We start from the raw sequence: 21,785 nt of genomic DNA, 5'->3' as shown, positions 1-21,785 counted from the left end.
CTAATACTCTTGACAGAGGACTCCTATCCTCTGACCTCCGTCCATCAGAGCTCACGGAGGATTCATCATCTGATCCCAGACCCCGTCCTTCTAAGAGAAGGCGCAGGGTTTCCTCCCACTCCCCATCCCACGGCTCTGTCTCAAGAGCTGACTCTCAAGATGAGGAGGATGCCCTCACTGGGGGCTCGGAGGCTATGTATCCCATCGATTTCTCTGAGGGTGACTCAGATCTTAGTGATTTGATTGCTTCTATTAATTCTGTGCTGGATCTCAATCCTCCAGTATCAGAGGAGCAACTCTCTTTGGCAGAAAAACATCAGTTTACCTCGCCTAAGAGAGTGAAGAGTGTGTTCTTTAACCACTCCAGTTTTCAGACCGCTGTGACCAAACCCAGGGCCTGCCCTGACAAACGCTTTCCAAAGCGTGGTTCTGATGACCGGTTTCCATTTCCACCTGAGGTGGTCAAGGAGTGGTCTCACTCCCCAAAGGTAGACCCTCCGGTGTCTAGGCTCTCAGCCCGGACCGTTGTGTCGGTGGCTGACGGCACCTCACTTAAGGATTCCACTGACCGTCAGATTGACCTTCTGGCCAAATCTGTGTATGAAGCTGCGGGGGCCGCGTTTTCCCCGACTTTTGCAGCAGTGTGGGCTCTCAAAGCCATCTCTGCTTCTCTAGAGGAGATGCATTCCCTCACCAAGGAATCTATGCCTGAGATGGTTACCTTAACTGCTCAGGCTTCAGCCTTTTCATCTTATGCCATGTCTGCCATGCTAGAGGCTGCTCACCGCACTGCGGTGGCTTCAGCTAATTCTCTTGTTATCCGCAGGATTTTGTGGCTTCGAGAGTGGAAGGCAGATGCTTCGTCCAAGAAGTTTCTTGCTGGGCTCCCTTTTGCTGGTTCACGGCTGTTTGGTGAACAGCTGGATGAAATCATTAAAGAAGCTACTGGCGGGAAGAGTACTTCCATGCCACAAACTAAGACCAGGAAAGCCGCCCAGGGTAGGAATCAATCGAGGTTTCGTTCCTTTCGTTCCTCCAACTGGTCATCCTCTAAGCCTTCCGCCTCGTCCGCTAACTCAGCCAAAGATCAGAAATCCAACTGGCGCCCAAAAGCGCGTCCGCAGAAGACCGCAGGAGGTTCTGCCACTAAGGCAGCTTCCTCATGACTCTCGGCCCGCTCCAGCCACGTCCTTAGTCGGTGGCAGTCTCTCCCACTTTGGCGACGCTTGGTTAAAGCAGGTCTCCGATCAGTGGGTGAGAGACATCATATCTCACGGCTACAGGATAGAATTCTCTTCCAGCCCTCCAAACAGATTTTTTCTCTCAACTCCCCCCTGCTCCGAGGCCGCCGCCTTCTCGCAGGCCGTGGTGTCCTTGCAAGCAAACGGAGTGATTGTCCCAGTTCCCGCTCAGGAACGGTTCAGAGGTTTTTACTCAAATCTCTTCCTAGTTCCAAAAAAGGACGGTACCTTCCGGCCCATCCTGGATCTCAAGCTTCTCAACAAGCATGTCCGGGTGCGGCATTTTCGCATGGCGTCTCTGCGATCAGTCATTGCCTCTATGACCCAAGGGGAGTTCCTGGCGTCCATCGACATCAGAGATACCTATCTACATGTGCCAATCGCAGTGTCACATCAGCGTTGGTTACGTTTTGCGATAGGAGAGGATCATTTCCAATTCGTGGCTCTCCCCTTCGGGTTAGCCACGGCCCCTCGGGTATTCACCAAGGTCATGGCGGCAGTGATTGCGGTCCTGCACCTCCAGGGGTTAGCAGTGCTTCCTTATCTGGACGACCTTCTGGTCAAGGGTCCATCCAGCGCAGACTGTCAGCGGAGTGTCCCGCTCACTCTCGCCACCCTAGCCCAATTCGGGTGGATTGTCAATCTTCCCAAATCCACTCTGACTCCGACCCAGAGTCTCACGTACCTTGGGGTGCAGTTCGAGACTTTGCCGGCACTTGTGAAGTTGCCCTTAATCAAACAGCAGTCTCTCCGGCTAGCGGTGCGCTCTCTTCTGAGGCCCCGCCGTTATTCCCTCAGGCGCCTGATGCAGGTGCTGGGTCAAATGGTGGCTTCCATGGAGGCGGTTTCCTTTGCCCAGTTCCATCTGCGTCCTCTGCAGCTGGACATTCTCCGCTGTTGGGACAAGCGGCCTTCCTCCTTACAGAGGTTAGTGGCTCTGTCGCCACGGACCAGGAGCTCTCTTCAGTGGTGGCTTCGACCCCTCTCCCTGTCCCAAGGGCGCTCCTTCCTGGCTCCGTCCTGGGTGATTCTCACCACGGATGCCAGCCTATCCGGCTGGGGAGCGGTACATCTCCACCACAGAGCTCAGGGCACTTGCACTCCGTCCGAGTCAGCCCTTTCAATCAATGTGCTGGAAACCAGAGCTGTGCTTCTAGCTCTCCTAGCCTTTCACCACCTGTTGGCGGGCAGGCACATTCGAGTCCAGTCAGACAACGCGACAGCGGTTGCCTACATCAATCACCAAGGCGGGACACGCAGCCGCCTGGCAATGTTGGAGGTCCAACGCATTCTTCAATGGGCGGAGGACTCAAAGTCCACCATATCCGCAGTCCACATCCCTGGCGTAGAAAACTGGGAGGCAGATTATCTCAGCCGTCAATCCGTGGACGGTGGCGAGTGGTCCCTGCACCCGGCAGTGTTTCAGTCAATCTGCCGCAAGTGGGGCACTCCGGACGTGGACCTAATGGCATCCAGTCACAACAACAAGGTTCCGGTTTACGTGGCTCGCTCCCACGATCCTCAGGCCTTCGCCGCGGACGCTCTGGTTCAAGACTGGTCCCAGTTTCGTCTGTCCTACGTGTTTCCCCCTCTACCTCTCTTGCCCAGAGTCCTGCGCAAGATCAGAATGGAGGGCCGTCGAGTCATCCTCATTGCACCGGACTGGCCCAGGCGAGCTTGGTATCCGCACCTGCTCCAAGTGTCCGTGGAGATGCCGTGGCATTTTCCGGACCGTCCAGACCTGCTCTCGCAAGGTCAATTTTTCCGCCCAAATTCTGCGGCTCTCAAATTGACGGCGTGGCTCTTGAGTCCTGGATTTTGACGGCTTCTGGTATTCCTCCTGAAGTCATCTCCACTATGACTCGGGCCCGTAAGTCTTCCTCCGTCAAGATCTATCACAGGACTTGGAAACCTTTCCTGTCCTGGTGTCGCTCTTCCGGCCATTCTCCTTGGCCATTCTCGTTGCCGACCCTTCTGTCTTTTTTACAGTCCGGTCTGCAGCTAGGACTGTCCCTCAACTCTCTCAAGGGACAATTCTTCGCTCTATCAGTGCTGTTCCAGCGGCGTCTCGCCCGGCTGGCTCAGATCCGCACTTTCATGCAAGGTGCGTCTCACATCATTCCGCCTTATCGGCGGCCTTTGGATCCCTGGGACCTTAGCTTGGTCCTCACGGTATTGCAGAAACCCCCCTTTGAGCCTCTTAGGGAGGTTTCTTTGTATCGTCTTTCTCAAAAGGTGGCCTTTCTAGTTGCCATAACTTCTCTCAGGAGGGTCTCTGATTTAGCTGCGCTCTCCTCGGAGTCACCTTTTTTGGTTTTTCACCAAGACAAGGTAGTTCTCCGTCCGACCCCGGACTTTCTTCCTAAGGTGGTCTCTCCCTTCCACCATAACCAGGATATTTCCCTGCCTTCCTTTTGTTCGGCCCCTGTTCATCGCTTTGAGAAAGCGCTGCATACTCTAGATCTGGTGCGTGCTCTCCGGATTTATGTGGCTCGCACCGCTGCGCTTAGGCGGTGCACCTCTCTTTTTGTGCTAACCACAGGGCGGCGCAAGGGTCTCTCTGCTTCTAAGCCGACCTTGGCCCGTTGGATTAGATCGACCATTTTGGACGCCTACCAGAGTACTCAGGTGCCTCCCCCGCCGGGGATCAAAGCACACTCGACCAGAGCTGTCGGTGCCTCTTGGGCTTTTAGGCACCAGGCTACGGCTCAACAAGTCTGTCAGGCTGCCACTTGGACTAGCCTGCATACCTTTTCGAAGCACTACCAAGTACATGCTCATGCTTCGGCAGATGCGAGCTTGGGCAGACGCATCCTTCAGGCGGCTGTCGCCCACTTGTGAAGTTAGGCTCCGCCTACTTCTTAGTTTTTTATTCCCAATTGTTTATTCCCACCCAGGGACAGCTTTGGAACGTCCCATGGTCTGGGTCTCCCAAAGGAACGATAAAGAAAAAGAGAATTTTGTTACTTACTGTAAATTCTTTTTCTTATAGTTCCGTATTGGGAGACCCAGCACCCTCCCTGTTGGCAATTTTCTTGTTCCGTGTGTTATCTCCGGCTGTTGTCGTGGACAGAGTCTCCGGTTGTTCCGGTTCTTACTCGGTTCTACTTGTGGGTGGCTATTCTCCTTCAGTTTTTGCACTAAACTGGCTAGGACTGGCTACCAGGGGGTGTATAAGCTCAGAGGGAGGAGCTACACTTTTAAGTGTAGTACTTTGTGTGTCCTCCGGAGGCAGAAGCTAAACACCCATGGTCTGGGTCTCCCAATACGGAACTATAAGAAAAAGAATTTACGGTAAGTAACAAAATTCTCTTTTTTTACAAACTTCATGATCTGTACAGAAATCGATGAAATATGTCTTATTCTGATCAGAATCTCCAATCAAACTTGCCAAATACAAGTCTGTGGATCCATTAACTCTTTGATAGCAGAAGCCGTAGAAACCTCGATGAGGTATCATTTATTTACTTTTTTTGCTTCTGAAAAAAAAACGGATGAAACTTTGAGGAAATTCTGATAGTAAAAACTGATCAAACGCTGATAAGACACACCGATGAAGCGCGGCTAAGAAAATCGTCTGAGTGAGCGCTTATAATGCAACAAAAAAAAAAGATGCTGCGGCGTTTTTATGTTTATCTGACCCGAACGCCACTATCACAGACTTGTTGGAGTAGTCGGAGCTCCCTGTGCTTTCTGCAGAGATATCAGGTGGTAAACAATGTTTTGGATATTTTACACAAGTCGCTCAGGTCCTGTAACCACATGCAATGTAAAGTGAATGTTTTCGCTGCTTGGAATACATAATAGTGTTGTGCGTTTCTATCATTTGCTTTTACATTCCTGTGTTGTTGTTTTTTCTTGCCGATATAACCCGTCTACCACCTCCTGCAGTCTCCTGACTCTTTTACCTTTTTACCCCCTCTTATTTTGGCATACAACAAGGCCTCATATGACCTTAGTTGATAAACAGCATCTTGACGGGCATCCAAATTCAGAGGATACACACTCCCAAATTCCGTACTCTGATGTTTTGCGGCCTCAGCCTCCTGGGTTCTGGCACCGGTCGTCTAAACACTTCCTTTCTAGCAATATAATTAATCTAAGTGTGGTAAACACATTGACTTTTAAGGCCATTTTGAAATCAAAGACCATTTTATTTTCTCAGGGAGGACGGACTGTGTCACCCATCTTTTTAGGATTTTATGGTGCACCTATAGTTTTCTGCTGTTTTTTTTTTGCATGTGGTTCAGTAATAGATTAATGCAGTAAGAATAAATGATACATCTCATCTCACTAAACCTTACTGACTGCTGGCAGCTCGCTTTCTATCCTGTGTTTTTATTTTTGATAAGCTCCTGTGCTGTTCACATTGTCACTCCTATCGACAATGAATTGTGTAGGAGTGAAAATGCCACCAACATCTGAAGGGGTCACATTGCAAAATCTCCAACAGGGCACCCAAATATTAGGGCCTTTTTCTTCTAATATGGCCTAAGTGACATTTTGGGCTTCCTTACACAGCAGTACCTCAATGCGACTGCAACCATTGCACCCGCTATAGCTACACCCCTGCAACTGCACCATTCAACATCCCCTGGCCACGTATTTACTTCTGGTAATCGATATGGCCGGCACTGGTCTAACAATTATCACCAATTCAGAAAATAATGGATTTTTTTTAGACTCTAATACCCCTTTTAAGGCTTTCTTTCTGTCGCCCCTGTGAATAGGGGTTAACAGAGGAGCCAAAAAGAAAGATGAGCAATCTCTGAAGATATCAGCTTGTTACATATGGGCAGTATGGCAGCTCAATGGTTAGCACTGCATGCTGGCTCAGTGGTTAGCACTGTTACTTTGCAATTCTGGGGTCCTAAGTTTAAATCCTGCCAAAGAAACTTTCGCTAGCTGTTCTCCTCGTGTTTGCATAGATTACCTCCGGGTGGTCCGATCTCTTTCCGCACTACAAAGACATACTGATAGGGAATTTAAATTATGAGCCCCTTTCCCCATCATCATTCACTTTGTCTACTTCCCTCTTTCTTTCTCTTTATTTCTTTTCCTTCAACTGACCATTAGGTGCCTCTATGGTATGAATGGTAAATCTTTGCTGTTTGTTATAGTTTATGGATTTTATACTTTTATAATGGTTCAAGCCAGATTGATATAAATGTTCTTAAATGTTCTTTATTGTAACAAACTGTATATGGCTGCAACCATGCAAAGCCTTTCATGTTTCATTGTATTTTTAGTTTTTTTTGGTTTTGTCTCTAGTTGGGGGTTTGCCTTGGTATGAAGCCCTGCTTATTGTAACCAACCTTAATTTTTCAATAAAGAGATAAAACATAAATTATGAGCCTCAATGGGGACAGTGATGACCATGTCTGTAAAGCACGATGTAATATGACGACGCTATATAAGCAAGGCATAATAAGTAATGCAAATTTATGCCGTTCTGAACCTTAACAACTTGCTCGATTGTACGGCAGTTCTCATTTCTACTAATTAATTTTCATTGTTAAAAAGATCTTTAGGTTGCTCCTGAACGCTCCCATTTTCCCAGGATCTTTCCCCCCATATGTGCAGGTTCTACTTCCATTATCCTGGTTTAATAAATAAATATATATGTATATATGTGTGATATATGTATGTATGTATGTATGTGTATATATATATATATATTTTTGTATATATAATATACAGTTAGGTCCAGAAATATTTGGACAGTGACACAATTTTCGTGAGTTGGGCTCTGCATGCCACCACATTGGATTTGAAATGAAATCTCTACAACAGAATTAAAGTGCAGATTGTAACGTTTAATTTGAAGGTTTGAACAAAAATATCTGATAGAAATTGTAGGAATTGTACACATTTCTTTACAAACACTCCACATTTTAGGAGGTCAAAAGTAATTGGACAAATAAACCAAACCCAAACAAAATATTTTTATTTTCAATATTTTGTTGCAAATCCTTTGGAGGCAATCACTGCCTTAAGTCTGGAACCCATGGACATCACCAAACGCTGGGTTTCCTCCTTCTTAATGCTTTGCCAGGCCTTTACAGCCGCAGCCTTCAGGTCTTGCTTGTTTGTGGGTCTTTCCGTCTTAAGTCTGGATTTGAGCAAGTGAAATGCATGCTCAATTGGGTTAAGATCTGGTGATTGACTTGGCCATTGCAGAATGTTCCACTTTTTTGCACTCATGAACTCCTGGGTAGCTTTGGCTGTATGCTTGGGGTCATTGTCCATCTGTACTATGAAGCGCCGTCCGATCAACTTTGCGGCATTTGGCTGAATCTGGGCTGAAAGTATATCCCGGTACACTTCAGAATTCATCCGGCTACTCTTGTCTGCTGTTATGTCATCAATAAACACAAGTGACCCAGTGCCATTGAAAGCCATGCATGCCCATGACATCACGTTGCCTCCACCATGTTTTACAGAGGATGTGGTGTGCCTTGGATCATGTGCCGTTCCCTTTCTTCTCCAAACTTTTTTCTTCCCATCATTCTGGTACAGGTTGATCTTTGTCTCATCTGTCCATAGAATACTTTTCCAGAACTGAGCTGGCTTCATGAGGTGTTTTTCAGCAAATTTAACTCTGGCCTGTCTATTTTTGGAATTGATGAATGGTTTGCATCTAGATGTGAACCCTTTGTATTTACTTTCATGGAGTCTTCTCTTTACTGTTGACTTAGATACAGATACACCTACTTCACTGAGAGTGTTCTGGACTTCAGTTGATGTTGTGAACGGGTTCTTCTTCACCAAAGAAAGTATGCGGCGATCATCCACCACTGTTGTCATCCGTGGACGCCCAGGCCTTTTTGAGTTCCCAAGCTCACCAGTCAACTCCTTTTTTCTCAGAATGTACCCGACTGTTGATTTTGCTACTCCAAGCATGTCTGCTATCTCTCTGATGGATTTTTTCTTTTTTTTCAGCCTCAGGATGTTCTGCTTCACCTCAATTGAGAGTTCCTTAGACCGCATGTTGTCTGGTCACAGCAACAGCTTCCAAATGCAAAACCACACACCTGTAATCAACCCCAGACCTTTGAACTACTTCATTGATTACAGGTTAACGAGGGAGACGCCTTCAGAGTTAATTGCAGCCCTTAGAGTCCCTTGTTCAATTACTTTTGGTCCCTTGAAAAAGAGGAGGCTATGCATTACAGAGCTATGATTCCTAAACCCTTTCTCCGATTTGGATGTGAAAACTCTCATATTGCAGCTGGGAGTGTGCACTTTCAGCCCATATTATATATATAATTGTATTTCTGAACATGTTTTTGTAAACAGCTAAAATAACAAAACTTGTGTCACTGTCCAAATATTTCTGGCCCTGACTGTAATATATATATATATATATATATATATATATATATATATATATATATATATATATATATATATATATATATATATATATATATATATATATATACACACACACACATATATACAGTGTCTGTCTGTGTAGGTATGTGTATATTTGAAATCTCTCTCAGTTGGCAATATCCCTATATTAAAGGGAACCTGTCCCCACTTTTTTTTTGGCCTATAAGCTGCGGCCACCACGGGCTCCTATATACAGCATTCTAACATGCTGTATATAAGAGCCCAGGCCGCTGTGAGAACATAAAAAACACTTTATAATGCTTACCTAACGGTCACGCGGTTGGCCATATGGGCGTCTCCGGTGCTGCCTCTTTTGGCCATCTTTGTTCTCCTTATCTAGCCGTGGTGCATGACGCGTCCGACGTCATCCACACTCGCCGGCATTCAGGTCCTGAGCAGGACAGATCAAAGTATTGTAGTGCGCCTGCGCAGGACCGGCGAGTAGATGTAGACGCGTCATGCACCCAGGCTTCAGAAAGAGGACGAAGATGGCCGAAAGAGGAGGCGCAGGCACCGGAGAACGGAGACGCCCATATGGTCAACCGCAAGACCGTTAGGTAAGTATTATAAAGTGTTTTTTATGTTATACCCCCGGCCTGGGCTCTTATATACAGCATGTTAGAATGCTGAACATTAGAGCCCGGTGGTAGTGGCTGCAGCTTATGCGCCAAAAAAGTGGTGACAGGTTCCCTTTAAGTTTATTGGGGAACACGGAAATAAGTTAACAGGCCATTGTGGCCCTCGGACTGGAAAAGGTGGTACACCCCTGCTATTTAATAATTTATGGCCTTGTTTAATTCCTCCTATACATATTAAATAGAGGCATTCCGAACCCGATTATTTTGGCAAGATCAATTGACCCTCCTTGGACTTCACCAAAGACCGATCATACTTGTTTAACTTTAAAATTTTACATGATGATTGTATTCTCTAGACATATAGGCGCCCGGCAGCAGCTAACTGGCCTCTCCCCTTTGAAAACCCATGCATGCTCTGGAAAAGTGGGCGTGCATGTGTATGGAGAGTTAGGAAAGATAGCGACTGAGCAGTATGGCCACCTTAGGCACCGTATATAAAACTCCCCATCTTCCATCCTGGTCTCACTTTCCACCAGTTGATCTGATTCAGCAGAGTGTTATTCCATGTTGTGATGGATGAAAGCAATTCCATCTCCAGTGGGAATGATTCCTCGCTGCGGGTGATGTCACAGGAATACAATCTCCGTTGGGAATGATTAGTGGCTGGTACTGATGTCATGCTAATAAAATCTCCAACACCTGTCTCCATTTAACATTCTTCCACTTCGCCAAATGTTATTTTTCCTGTCTGTACCTCCGGTAAATCTTAAGAAAAATTAGAATCAGCAATGTGGTCTCCTAGACTGACACACGGACAAGGAGCGCGGCCTCCTGCAGGAGACGACATTGTATTCTTATCCCTGTAATGGGGGCGTAAGATTATACAGACAAGTCAGTAAATGGAGATGCCACGATCTTCAGCCGCTTCTTCATAGATCTGTAAAAAAACATTTACTTGGACATAAGATATGATAACACTTAGAACTCTGTCTTATTCTTATGTGATAGCTTTTGGCCATGTTCACACTGTCTTTTTACTCCGGTAGTTTGCAGAGCAGAAACTCGCTTTTTGAGGACTTTTGATCAGTTCTTGTTTTATTTTATTTTCATTTTAGGAGTCGCAACAACCAAAAAACTGCAATTTTGGCACTTCAATTTTATTTTTTTTGTTTTGTACTCCTAATCATTTAACTTTTTATATATATATATATATATATATATATATATATATATATATATATATATATATATATATATATATATATATATATATATATATATATATTAGTGTGTGTATATAATATAAAATTAGTGTGTGTATATAATATATTAAAATATGTGTGTGCATATATATGTAATATAGATGTATGTGTGCATATATATATATTAAAATATATGTATGTGTGTGTGTGTATATATATATATATATATATATATATATATATATATATATATAATATTTTAAAATATATGTGTGTGCATATATATATAATATAGTAATATAGATGTGTGTGTGTATATATATATATTAAAATATATGTATGTATGTGTATATATATATATATATATATATATATATATATATATATATATATATATATATATATACACACACATGCATATATTTTAATATATACACACACATACTTTTATAATATATATACACATACATACATATATTTTAATATATATATGCAAACATACATATATTTTAATATATACATATATATATATATGCGCACACATACATTTTAATATATATATACATATATAAACACACATACATATATTTTAATATATATATATATATATATATACACATACATATATTTTTATATATGTGTGTGTGTATATATGTATATATATATTAAAATGTATGTGTGCGCATATATATATATATATATATATATATGTATAAAAATATATGTATGTGTGCATATATATATTAAAATATATATATGTATATGTGTAATATATATATATATATATATATATATATATATTAAAGTATGTGTGTATATATTAAAATATATGCATGTGTTTGTGTGTGTATATATATATATATATATATATATATTAAAATATATGTATGTGTGTGTAATATATATATATTATATATATGTGTGTGTGTGTATGTATATATATATATATATATATATATATATATATATATATATATATATATATATATTGAACTTTTACTCACGACAAGACGATACCAATACAGCTCTGTCAAAGATTAACAGACAACTGCAAAATCAGTTTTTCTGATTTTTCTCTTTATAGGTATACTATGTGAGTAAAATGTAATTTGTTTTTTGTATAAACTACTGACATCTCCGAATTTCCAAGCAAAAAATTTTGTATTTATTTTCTGAAAATGAGAAATGGTCAAAATAACAAAACAATGCACAATGCTTTCACACCTCAAATATTGCTAAGAAAACAAGTTCATAATCATTTAGAAACAACAATACTAATAATGTTTTTTCTCAGAAAGAGTTCAGAAATCAATATTTTGTGGAATAACCATGATTATTAATCCCAGCTTTCATGCGTCTTGGCTGCTTTCCACCAGTCCTTCACACTGCTTTTGGGTGACCTTATGCCACTCCTGGTGCAAAAATGTGATCAATTCTTCCTTCTTTGATGGCTTGTGACTATCCATCTTCCTCTTGATTACATTGCAGAGGTTTTCAATGGGGTTCAGGTCTGGAGATTGGGCTGGCCATGACAGAGTTTTGATGTGGTGGTCCTTCATCTACACATTGATTGACCTAACTGTGTGGCATGGCGCATTGTCCTGCTGGAAAAAACAGTCCTCACAGTTGGGGAACATTGCCTGAGCAGAAGGAAGCAACTGTTTTTCCAGGATAACCTTGTATGTGGCTTGATTCATATGTCTTTCGCAAAGTTTAATCTGCCCAATTTATAGAGTAAGGTAATCTTCTCTGAGTCTAATTTTCAGCTTTGCCCAACACCTGGTCATCTGATGGTTAGACGGAGACCTGGAGAGGCGTACACGCCACAGTGTTGCACCCACTGTGAAATCTGGTGGCGGATCAGTGATGATTTGGGGAGGCTTCAGCAAGGCTGTTTGAGGAGGCCCCACAGATGCGCAATAGGGTTTAGGTCTAGAGATGCTTGGACGGTCCAGCACCTTTTATCATCCGTTTCTTCAGCAAGGCAGTGGTCATCTTGAAGGTATTTTTGGGGTCATTATGTTGGAATATGAAGGGAGGGAATCATGTTCTGCATCAGTATGTCACAGTACATGGTGTTATTCATGGTTCTGTCAATGAACTGTAGCTCCCCACAGCCGGCAGGACTCATGCAGCCCCAAACCTTGACACTCACACCACCATGCCTGACTGTAGGCAGGACACACTTATCTTTGTTCTTCTCACATGGTTGGCTCCACTCACACCTGACACCATCTGAACCAAATCAGCTTATTTTGGTCTCATCACACCACAGGACAGTCCCAGAAATCTATGACCTTAGTCTGCTTGTCTTCAGCAAACTGTTTGTGGGCTTTCTTGTGCATCATCTTTAGATGAGGCTTCCATTTGGGACCTGTCTTGTTATACCGCTGTATGGTCTTGGCCACTGTGCTGCAGCTCAGTTTCAGGGTGTCTGCAATCTTTTTTTTATAGCCTCGGCCATCATTATGTAGAGCAACAATTCTTTTTTTTCAGATCCTCGGACAATTCTTTGCTATGAGGAGCCATGCTGAACTTCCAGTGACCAGTATGAGAGAGTGTATGAGCGATAACACCAAATGTAACACCCCTGCTCCCCATTCACACCTGAGACCTTGTAACACTGAGTCACATGACACCAGGGAGCAAAAATGGCTAATTAGGCACTATTTGGCTATTTTTACGTATGGGGTGTACTCACTTTTGTTGCCAGCGGTTTAGACATTAATGGCTGTGTGTTATTTAGAGGGCACCAAATTTACACTGTTATACAAGCTGTACACTGACTACTGTACATTGTATCAGTGTCAGATCTTCAGTGTTGTGCCATGGAAAGATATAAGAAAATATTTACAAAAATGTGAGGGATGTACTCATTTTTTAGATATACCATTTATCCTCATTACAGTTCTATTTTAGAGAACAGCAGATTTCCCGTAATTCAAGTGATCACAATGCAGACGTTTTTCTGGACGACTTCTCGGCATGTTGAAGACTGGATGACGACCCCGGTGGGAGCCGCCATGTCAGAGTATTAGTAGCCGGTCACATTTTATTAGCATTAGCACCAATTTCTAAACCTTGGGCTCATTTGTATGTTTTCCTTGTCTTGGGGCATGTGCGTTACTGCTTCTTTTTGTGATATATTGCAGCTGGTGTAACGCTGTACTTGGGATGTAGTCTACCCATTGTTACGGGGGGCTCCAGATGTGTAAGACCGCCGGCTCTGACAGTAATGGAATTCTGTATTTATTTTCACATTCCAGAGTTTTCAGTTCCTCCCTTTTCAAAAGGAATTCATTATGTTGAACCAGTTTGGCAGAGGTAGTGATCGCTCCACTAATGTCTCCACCGTTATCCAGTAGAGCAGCCTCCTATTACAAGCCGTCTGCCCATTTATCTGCCACTACATATATCATTATTGTCCGCATTATGAGACATTTAAAGAGAACGGTGTGTTAAGTGCAATGTTTTTAGTTTCTGATCTCCTAAAAACTCCCTGTAGACTCTTGTTCAGAATGTCTGAAGATTTTTGCTTTTTATCTTAAATTATTTCTGGAGCCATTGGCTGTATTGTGCAGCCTGAGATTGGAAATGGCAGGGCTCGGCTGTTACCAAGCTGTTATCTTCCTCAGAAGCCTTGTGACACGAACGGACTAGTGAAGTCCTGTTTAATGACCAGTATTTAGTTCCTGGGATTGGTGACCGGACACTCGCAAATATAAAATAGGTATTCTCAAGTTTGATCATTTTTCCCTATTCACTGGATAGGGGGATAACATTCTGATCACTGGGGGCCCAACCAACATTGCCCCAGTCATCATTGGAACCAGGGCACTGAAAAGTCCCTTGTGAGCGGAGCAGGGGTACATCATCTGCACTACCACTCCATTCACACCTCATGTGAGCGCAGTGGTCCCCAACCTTTTTGACCTTGAGAGACACATTTAGCTCTGAGAGAGGGTCACGAGCCACATTCAGCTCCTACAGAGGGTCACAAGCCACATTTAGCCCTGAAAGAGGGTCGTGAACCACACTTGGCTCTCAAGGTTGCGAGCCACATTTAGCTCTGAGAGAGGGTTGCGAGCCACATTTAGCTCTGAGAGAGGGTTGCGAGCCACATTTAGCTTTGAGAGAGGGTTGCGAGCCACATTTAGCTTTGAGAGAGGGTTGCGAGCCACATTCAGCTCTGAGAGAGGGTTGCGAGCCACATTTAGCTTTGAGAGAGGGTTGTGAGCCACATTTAGCTCCTACAGAGGGTCACAAGCCACATTTAGCCCTGAAAGAGGGTCGTGAACCACGTTTAGCTCTGAGAGAGGGTTGCGAGCCACATTTAGCTCTGAGAGAGGGTTGTGAGCCATATCCAGTGCTGAGAGAGAGTCAGGAGCCACATTCGGCTGTGAAAGAGGGTTGCGAGCCACATTCAGCTCCTGCTGTTCGCAGTAGTGACACCCAGAGCCCCCATTACTAGTATAATGACGGCCAAACCTTTTCCACAGAAATCACCACACTGAGGTAGTATACCAATATCCAGGGGTTCCTTCCTCCATTCAGATCTGCTCTTCTGTGTGGAGCACTCACAAATGTCACCATCTGTAGACATGCTCTTCATAGCTGTTTGCAAGACCTGGTGCAAATGCACTTAGCTGGCAGACAGCCACAAGCCACAGGTTGGAGACCCATGGTGTAGAGAATGAATTGCGCGGTGGTCTAGACATTTTCATCCAGTTCTTGGATACTACTGATAATCAAAGGGGAAAGGAGACTTGCCAAGACCAAACCACCAAAACATTACATATATTTCATTAGTTATTACTCCCAGATATTGTGGTGTGGTTTAGGCAGAAGGCTCCAGACGACCACCTGCAGTTTTGACCATATGCTTTAATAATGGAAACAAGAAAAGAAGATTGTGATTTGGAAAAGAAAAATATACAATGACTCGCAAAATACCAGAATTATCAGACTTTATTAATATTATTGCGTCTTTCAGCCTCCAGAAGGACCATCTACACTACCTCCATGTTTTCCTGCGGAGACTGCTCAAATTAACCAAGGAGACCTGACTGATGCCCTTATAGACACAGGAAGGAGCAGCAAAGAGCACTCTGAGACAGGTATGGCTGGTGTTCTGTTGATTTCCCTGCATGTCCACATGGAGAAAAATCATATAATGCTTAAACAAGCATTCATATTGATCGATATTGGTCCTCGGCCCACCTTCCTAGGGGGCCACCATTCCCAGGCAGAGAATGAATGGAGGGTTTATTCTCATTGCTTTTCTGTTTCTGTAACTCCGGTAGACTAAAGGTAGAGGTTGTCCAATGAAAACTGGAGTGGTGATAACTTGAGGTTCAGTGGGTGTCCGCCCATTGGGACCTACAACGAATTTTTTATTCCTGACTGGGCATCTTTAGTCTTAGTACAAAGTGGAGCTGCAGGTCAGATTCCCAAACACCACGCCATCCATTCATTTTCTACCGGACTGCCAGAAAAAACTCCTGGTGGATCAATGGAGCGCAGGTCAGGCATGCACATTGCCAAACTATTCTAAACGTTCCCCATTCTACCAATCGGTGCAGGACCGCCACCAATCAACAATTTATCACCACTTCTATGGCTAGTTGATAACTTGTTTTTACCGGAGAACCCCTTTAAGTGCTCCTTCCCAACACTGATCTACATCACTTCAACATTTATCTTCCCTTTTTTTCCCCCTTTCAATACAGGAGAGTCATTTCTTCGTCGGAATTCCCCCGTTTCTGTCTACCTTTTTCCCGAAGAAGTTCCATCTACGAATAGAATTGCGACGATCCACCCATCGCTTCCACCCCCCGATTCACATTTGTCGCAGGAGAGTCTGGGAGGGTCAGACACGAGTGGAGATAGTGAGCTGACGGACACTGATGACTTTTGCATTCTCGATGCCCCTGGGATTGGTGTGCCGGTGAGTACGGCACCACCGTTTACATAACACTGATGGCATTTCTATATTCCTAAGATAAGTAAATAGTTCATTGTGTGTCAGGGGTAAATCTTTCTTATATTTTCTTCCCAGCCCAAAGATGGAGAACCTGTTGTGAGAAAACTAGTGGATAGCCCAATTTTGGTGAAAGATGGCCACTTCTCTCGTCCACTTGGCAGCACCGACTTACTGAAGCCTCCAGCTAAATTTCCTGTGCCAGAGACCCGTATAGTCCTAAGAGAGATCTCTGTTGTATGGCACTTATATGGAGGGAAGGATTTTGGCAGCAGCCGGCCAAATTCTGCAAGGGCACAATCACCAAGGTAAGAAGATGATATACTGATCAAACTGAGTCCTGCTAGTAGGACCCCAAACATAAGCTACAGTAAGTCATCAGTTATCCTGTGTCTCATCCATAGGAGAAGTAAAGCAATAATTGTGGTCTGCTGACACCAGTGGGCAACCTTTAGTGAGTTCCCTATTGACTTCCATTATACACAAGTGCTCCAGTCGCGCCCATCTGAGTGTCCAACTGCTCTTAACGCATACCGAGCTCCCGAGCATGGTAGTGCTCGCTCATCACTAGTTACGAGTACTGAGCATCCGAGCATGGTAGTGCCCGCTCATCACTAGTTACGAGTACTGAGCACCCGAGCATGGTAGTGCCCGCTCATCACTAGTTACGAGTACTGAGCACCCGAGCATGGTAGTGCTCGCTCATCACTAGTTACGAGTACTGAGCACCCGAGCATGGTAGTGCCCGCTCATCACTAGTTACGAGTACTGAGCACCTGAGCATGGTAGTGCCCGCTCATCACTAGTTACGAGTACTGAGCACCTGAGCATGGTAGTGCCCGTTCATCACTAGTTACGAGTACTGAGCACCTGAGCATGGTAGTGCCCGCTCATCACTAGTTACGAGTACTGAGCACCTGAGCATGGTAGTGCCCGCTCATCACTAGTTACGAGTACTGAGCACCTGAGCATGGTAGTGCCCGCTCATCACTAGTTACCAGTACTGAGCACCCGAGCATGGTAGTGCCCACTCATCACTAGTTACGAGTACTGAGCACCCGAGCATGGTAGTGCTCGCTCATCACTAGTTACGAGTACTGAGCACCCGAGCATGGTAGTGCTCGCTCATCACTAGTAACCTTGTAATACACAACACTTAGCTAGGTACAAAAAATGTTTTCCATACTGGCCCAGAGAGCAGATTCATTATCTTATGGATACATTCGGTTCCATGTGAGGAGCTTTCCCTTCATATGCGCTGCACATAAAATAAAAACAAGTCAGACCCTACTTGGTAATTTTTATCACTCTATAACTTCATCAGCCTTAAAAAGGTGGTTTATCCTTGGTTCCGGTTTTTTTTTTCTTTACGCCTGCGCATTTTTGAGGCTTACATGGAACCTGTCAGGAGTAATACGGGCAGTTCTGGGTGCATATTGCTATTCCCTGCCTAACTGCCCCTGTATCTAACGGCATAAATAAAAAGATAAGTATTTCTAAAGATCTTTTATGATATGCTAATGAGGCCAGCGACTAGTCGCAGGGCGTTATTTCCCTTGGCTAGTCAGCCCCCTTAGAATGTAAACACGCCCCCGTGGGCGTACTAAAATGCTAATGAATGCGCAGCATCAGAGGGTGGTCGATTTCGCTGCTCTCTGCTGCGACTGCCCCCGATGCTCAGTGTGCATGATCCCCAGACTTTCGGTCATACGCACTATGAAGGCGGGTGTATGCGTCTGGCTTCAAACTGGTGTAGTGCGCATGACCGTAATTGTCAGGACGTCTGATCATGCTCACTGAGCCGAAAACCAGCGTTGTGAGAGAATGCAATGGACACAGGTACTCGTGTCATTGCCGATGATGACGCTGGTCAGTGGACATTGAATAGCATGTTAGCACAGCCCTGTGGGCATACTACTATGCTAAGAGGGTGGAATGAGCGCAGGAAGTCCCTTAGCTCATTAGCATATCATAAAGGATCTTTAGAAATACTTTTTCTATAGATCTCTTTATCTATACTTTCTTTGTCGCTCCATTGGGAGACCCAGACAATTGAGTGTATAGCTTCTGCCTCCGGAGGCCACACAAAGTATTACACTTTAAAAAGTGTAACCCCTCCCCTCTGCCTATACACCCTCCCGTGCATCACGGGCCCATCAGTTTTATGCTTTGTGTTGAAGGAGGCACACATTCACGCAAGCTCCACATTTTAGTCAGCAGCAGCTGCTGATTATATCGGATGGAAGAAAAGAGGGCCCCCCACAGGGCCCCCGGCATGCTCCCTTCTCACCCCACTAAGTCGGCGGTGCTGTTAAGGTCGAGGTACCCATTGCGGGTAAAGAGGCTGGAGCCACATGTCGTTTTCCTTCCCCATCCCTTAGAGGCTCTGGGAGAAGTGGGATCCTAACCGGTCACCATTCACTGGGACCGGGCTCCCTCCGCAGCCCCTGGGGGAATCTGACGAACAGGAGACTGGATATCATCAGGGACAGGGCCCTGCATCTTTAAGGTACTCTGTGTCCCCTTGGGGACGCTGCATGGAGCGCCTGTGTTACAGACGCTGCAGCGGCTGCTGTGTTTTTGTGAGATCGGGACTACCGCGCCGACCGCGCCTGTTTGTCGGCCGCGTTATTAAATTTAGTCCCCGGCTTCTGCAGCCTAGTACCATGACTCCCGCCACCGGGCCTGCCAGTCAGGGGTAAGGGCGGGACGGCCGACTGGACGTCGGCAGTGAGGGCTGGAGCATACTTTAGTGTCCTCCTCCCCCCTCACTGAGCACTGTGGGGCACCAGATTCCCGCACTTTATTAGTCGCCGCCCACGGCTCCCTCCTCCCCTGAGAACGCTGGCAGCCATTGTTATAATCACTTCTGCCGGTGGAGGATTTCAGAACGAGCTCTGCAGCTCTGGGAGGCCCATGCAGGGAATCTGGTGGACACACAACCGCTTTGGGCGGTCGGTAAGCCACACCAGTTACCAGGTGCTGGCCCCCCTGGGGTGCCGAAGTGTATATATATATATATATATATATATATATATATATATATATATATATATATATATATTGTACACATTTTCTCTGTTCGGCCGCATTATTTGCTTTTGGCTATATACCCTCACTGATCACTCTAAGAGGAGACAACAGCATGTCGTCTGCAAAGAGCAAGGGTGCCAAGTCACAGGCTTATTTTGCAACCTGTACCTCTTGTGCGGCTATGTTACCTGCAGGTTCCACCTACCCTCATTGTGTGCAATGCTCGGCCACTGTTGCACTCGCTCAGCCGGAGCCTCGGGCACTGGTGGGACCCTCAGCTCAGGCAGAACCGCCGGCTTCCACTGTCCAGGTGGCAGGGACGGAGTTTGCAGTTCTGGCTGACAAACTCTCTGAGTCGCTTTCACAATCCATGGCTCAGTCTATGGACAGATGGTCTGCTAAGATACTAGAAGCCTTGCAGTCCAGACCGGTAGCACAGGCCCAGGGCACTGTGAGTTCATCGCCCCCAGGCCCTTCTCGGTCGGCGCAGCAAAGTGCTCCTGGGGTGACACCTAGGTCCCACGGTGAGGACTCCGACACGGACCGCAGTCCCAGACCGGCTAAGCGGGCTCGCTGGGAACCTTCCCCGACTTCATCACGCTGTTCGGGGTCTCAGCATGAGGACTCTCTGGAGGACGAAGCGGAGGTCGCAGCTCAGGGCTCTGATCCTGACGTTGCTCTCAATCTTGATACACCTGAAGGGGACGCCATAGTAAATGACCTTATAGCGTCCATCAACCAGGTGCTAGATCTTTCTCCCCCAACTCCACCTATAGAGGAGTCGGCTTCGCAGCAGGAGAAACACCAGTTTAGGTTTCCCAAACGTACGCGGAGTGCGTTTTTCGATCACTCTACCTTCAGAGATGCTGTCCAGAAGCACAGAGCATTTCCGGACAAGCGCTTTACTAAGCGCCTTAATGACACACGTTACCTTTCCCCCCTGACGTAGTTAAGGGTTGGGCTCAGTGTCCCAAGGTGGATCCCCCAGTCTCCAGACTGGCGGCTAGATCATTAGTATCAGTGGCAGATGGTTCATCGCTCAAGGATGCCACTGACAGGCAAATAGAGCTCATGATGAAATCCATCTATGAAGCCATAGGCGCGTCTTTTGCTCCGGCATTCGCAGCCGTGTGGGCACTCCAGGCTATCTCAGCTTGTCTGTCTGAGATTAATGCGGTCACACGTACCTCTGCTCCGCAGGTTGTGTCTTTGACTTCTCAGGCGTCGGCCTTTTCGTCCTACGCAATGAATGCCGTCCTGGACTCTGCGAGCCGTACAGCGGTAGCATCCGCCAATTCGGTGGCAGTCCGCAGGGCCATGTGGCTACGCGAATGGAAGGCAGATTCTGCTTCCAAGAAGTTCTTAACCGGATTGCCATTTTCTGGCGACCGTTTGTTTGGCGAGCAATTGGACGAAATTATTAAACAATCCAAGGGAAAGGACTCGTCCTTACCCCAGTCTAAACCAAACAGACCTCAGCAACGAAAGATACAGCCGAGGTTTCGGTCCTTTCGGCCCTCAGCCAGGTCCCATCCCTCCACGGCCAACAGGTCAGAGAAGGGCCAGAGGAACCCTTCTGCATGGCGGTCTAAGTCACGTCCTAAAAAGACCGCCGGAGGAACCGCCTCCAAGGCGGCCTCCTCATGACTTTCGGCCTCCCCAAACCGCATCCTCGGTCGGTGGCAGGCTCTCCCGCTTTTGCGACGCCTGGTGGCCACATGTCCAAGACCGATGGGTGAGAGACATTCTGTCTCAAGGTTACAGGATAGAGCTCAGTTCTCGTCCTCCGACTCGTTTCTTCAGAACATCTCCGCCCCCCGAGCGAGCCGATGCACTTTTTCAGGCGGTGAACACTCTGAAGGCAGAAGGAGTTGTGATCCCCGTTCCCCTTCAAGAACGTGGTCGCGGTTTTTACTCCAACTTGTTCGTGGTGCCAAAAAAGGACGGATCATTCCGTCCCGTTCTGGACCTCAAACTGCTCAACAGACACGTGAGAACCAGACGGTTCCGGATGGAATCTCTCCGCTCTGTCATCGCCTCGATGTCCCAAGGGGACTTCCTAGCATCAATCGACATCAGGGATGCTTATCTCCATGTGCCGATTGCACCAGAGCATCAACGCTTCCTGCGTTTCGCCATCGGAGACGAACACCTTCAGTTCGTGGCACTGCCGTTCGGCCTGGCGACAGCCCCACGGGTCTTCACCAAGGTCATGGCAGCAGTGGTGGCGGTCCTACACTCTCAGGGCCACTCGGTGATCCCTTACTTAGACGATCTTCTAGTCAAGGCACCCTCCCGTGTGGCATGTCAACACAGCCTGACCATTGCTCTGGAGACTCTCCAGAGGTTCGGG

General features: G+C 45.8%; 1 protein-coding gene across 1 annotated transcript in view; it reads left to right on the top strand.

Moving 5' to 3' along the window:
• Positions 1–21,785, top strand: part of ATG2A (autophagy related 2A) — a 306,688-nt gene that overhangs the window by 249,778 nt on the left and 35,125 nt on the right. The window contains exons 29-31 of the mRNA XM_075326760.1: positions 15,413–15,536; positions 16,149–16,366; positions 16,478–16,707. Of these exons, the coding sequence (XP_075182875.1) occupies positions 15,413–15,536; positions 16,149–16,366; positions 16,478–16,707 (572 nt within the window). The remainder of the gene's footprint in view (positions 1–15,412; positions 15,537–16,148; positions 16,367–16,477; positions 16,708–21,785) is intronic.

This window comes from Anomaloglossus baeobatrachus, chromosome 10, assembly GCF_048569485.1.
Source record: "Anomaloglossus baeobatrachus isolate aAnoBae1 chromosome 10, aAnoBae1.hap1, whole genome shotgun sequence".
Classification (NCBI taxonomy): Eukaryota; Metazoa; Chordata; class Amphibia; order Anura; family Aromobatidae; genus Anomaloglossus; species Anomaloglossus baeobatrachus.
The sequence above is the reverse complement of the archived record's forward strand: the minus strand, read 5'-3'. Positions and strand labels throughout refer to the sequence as shown.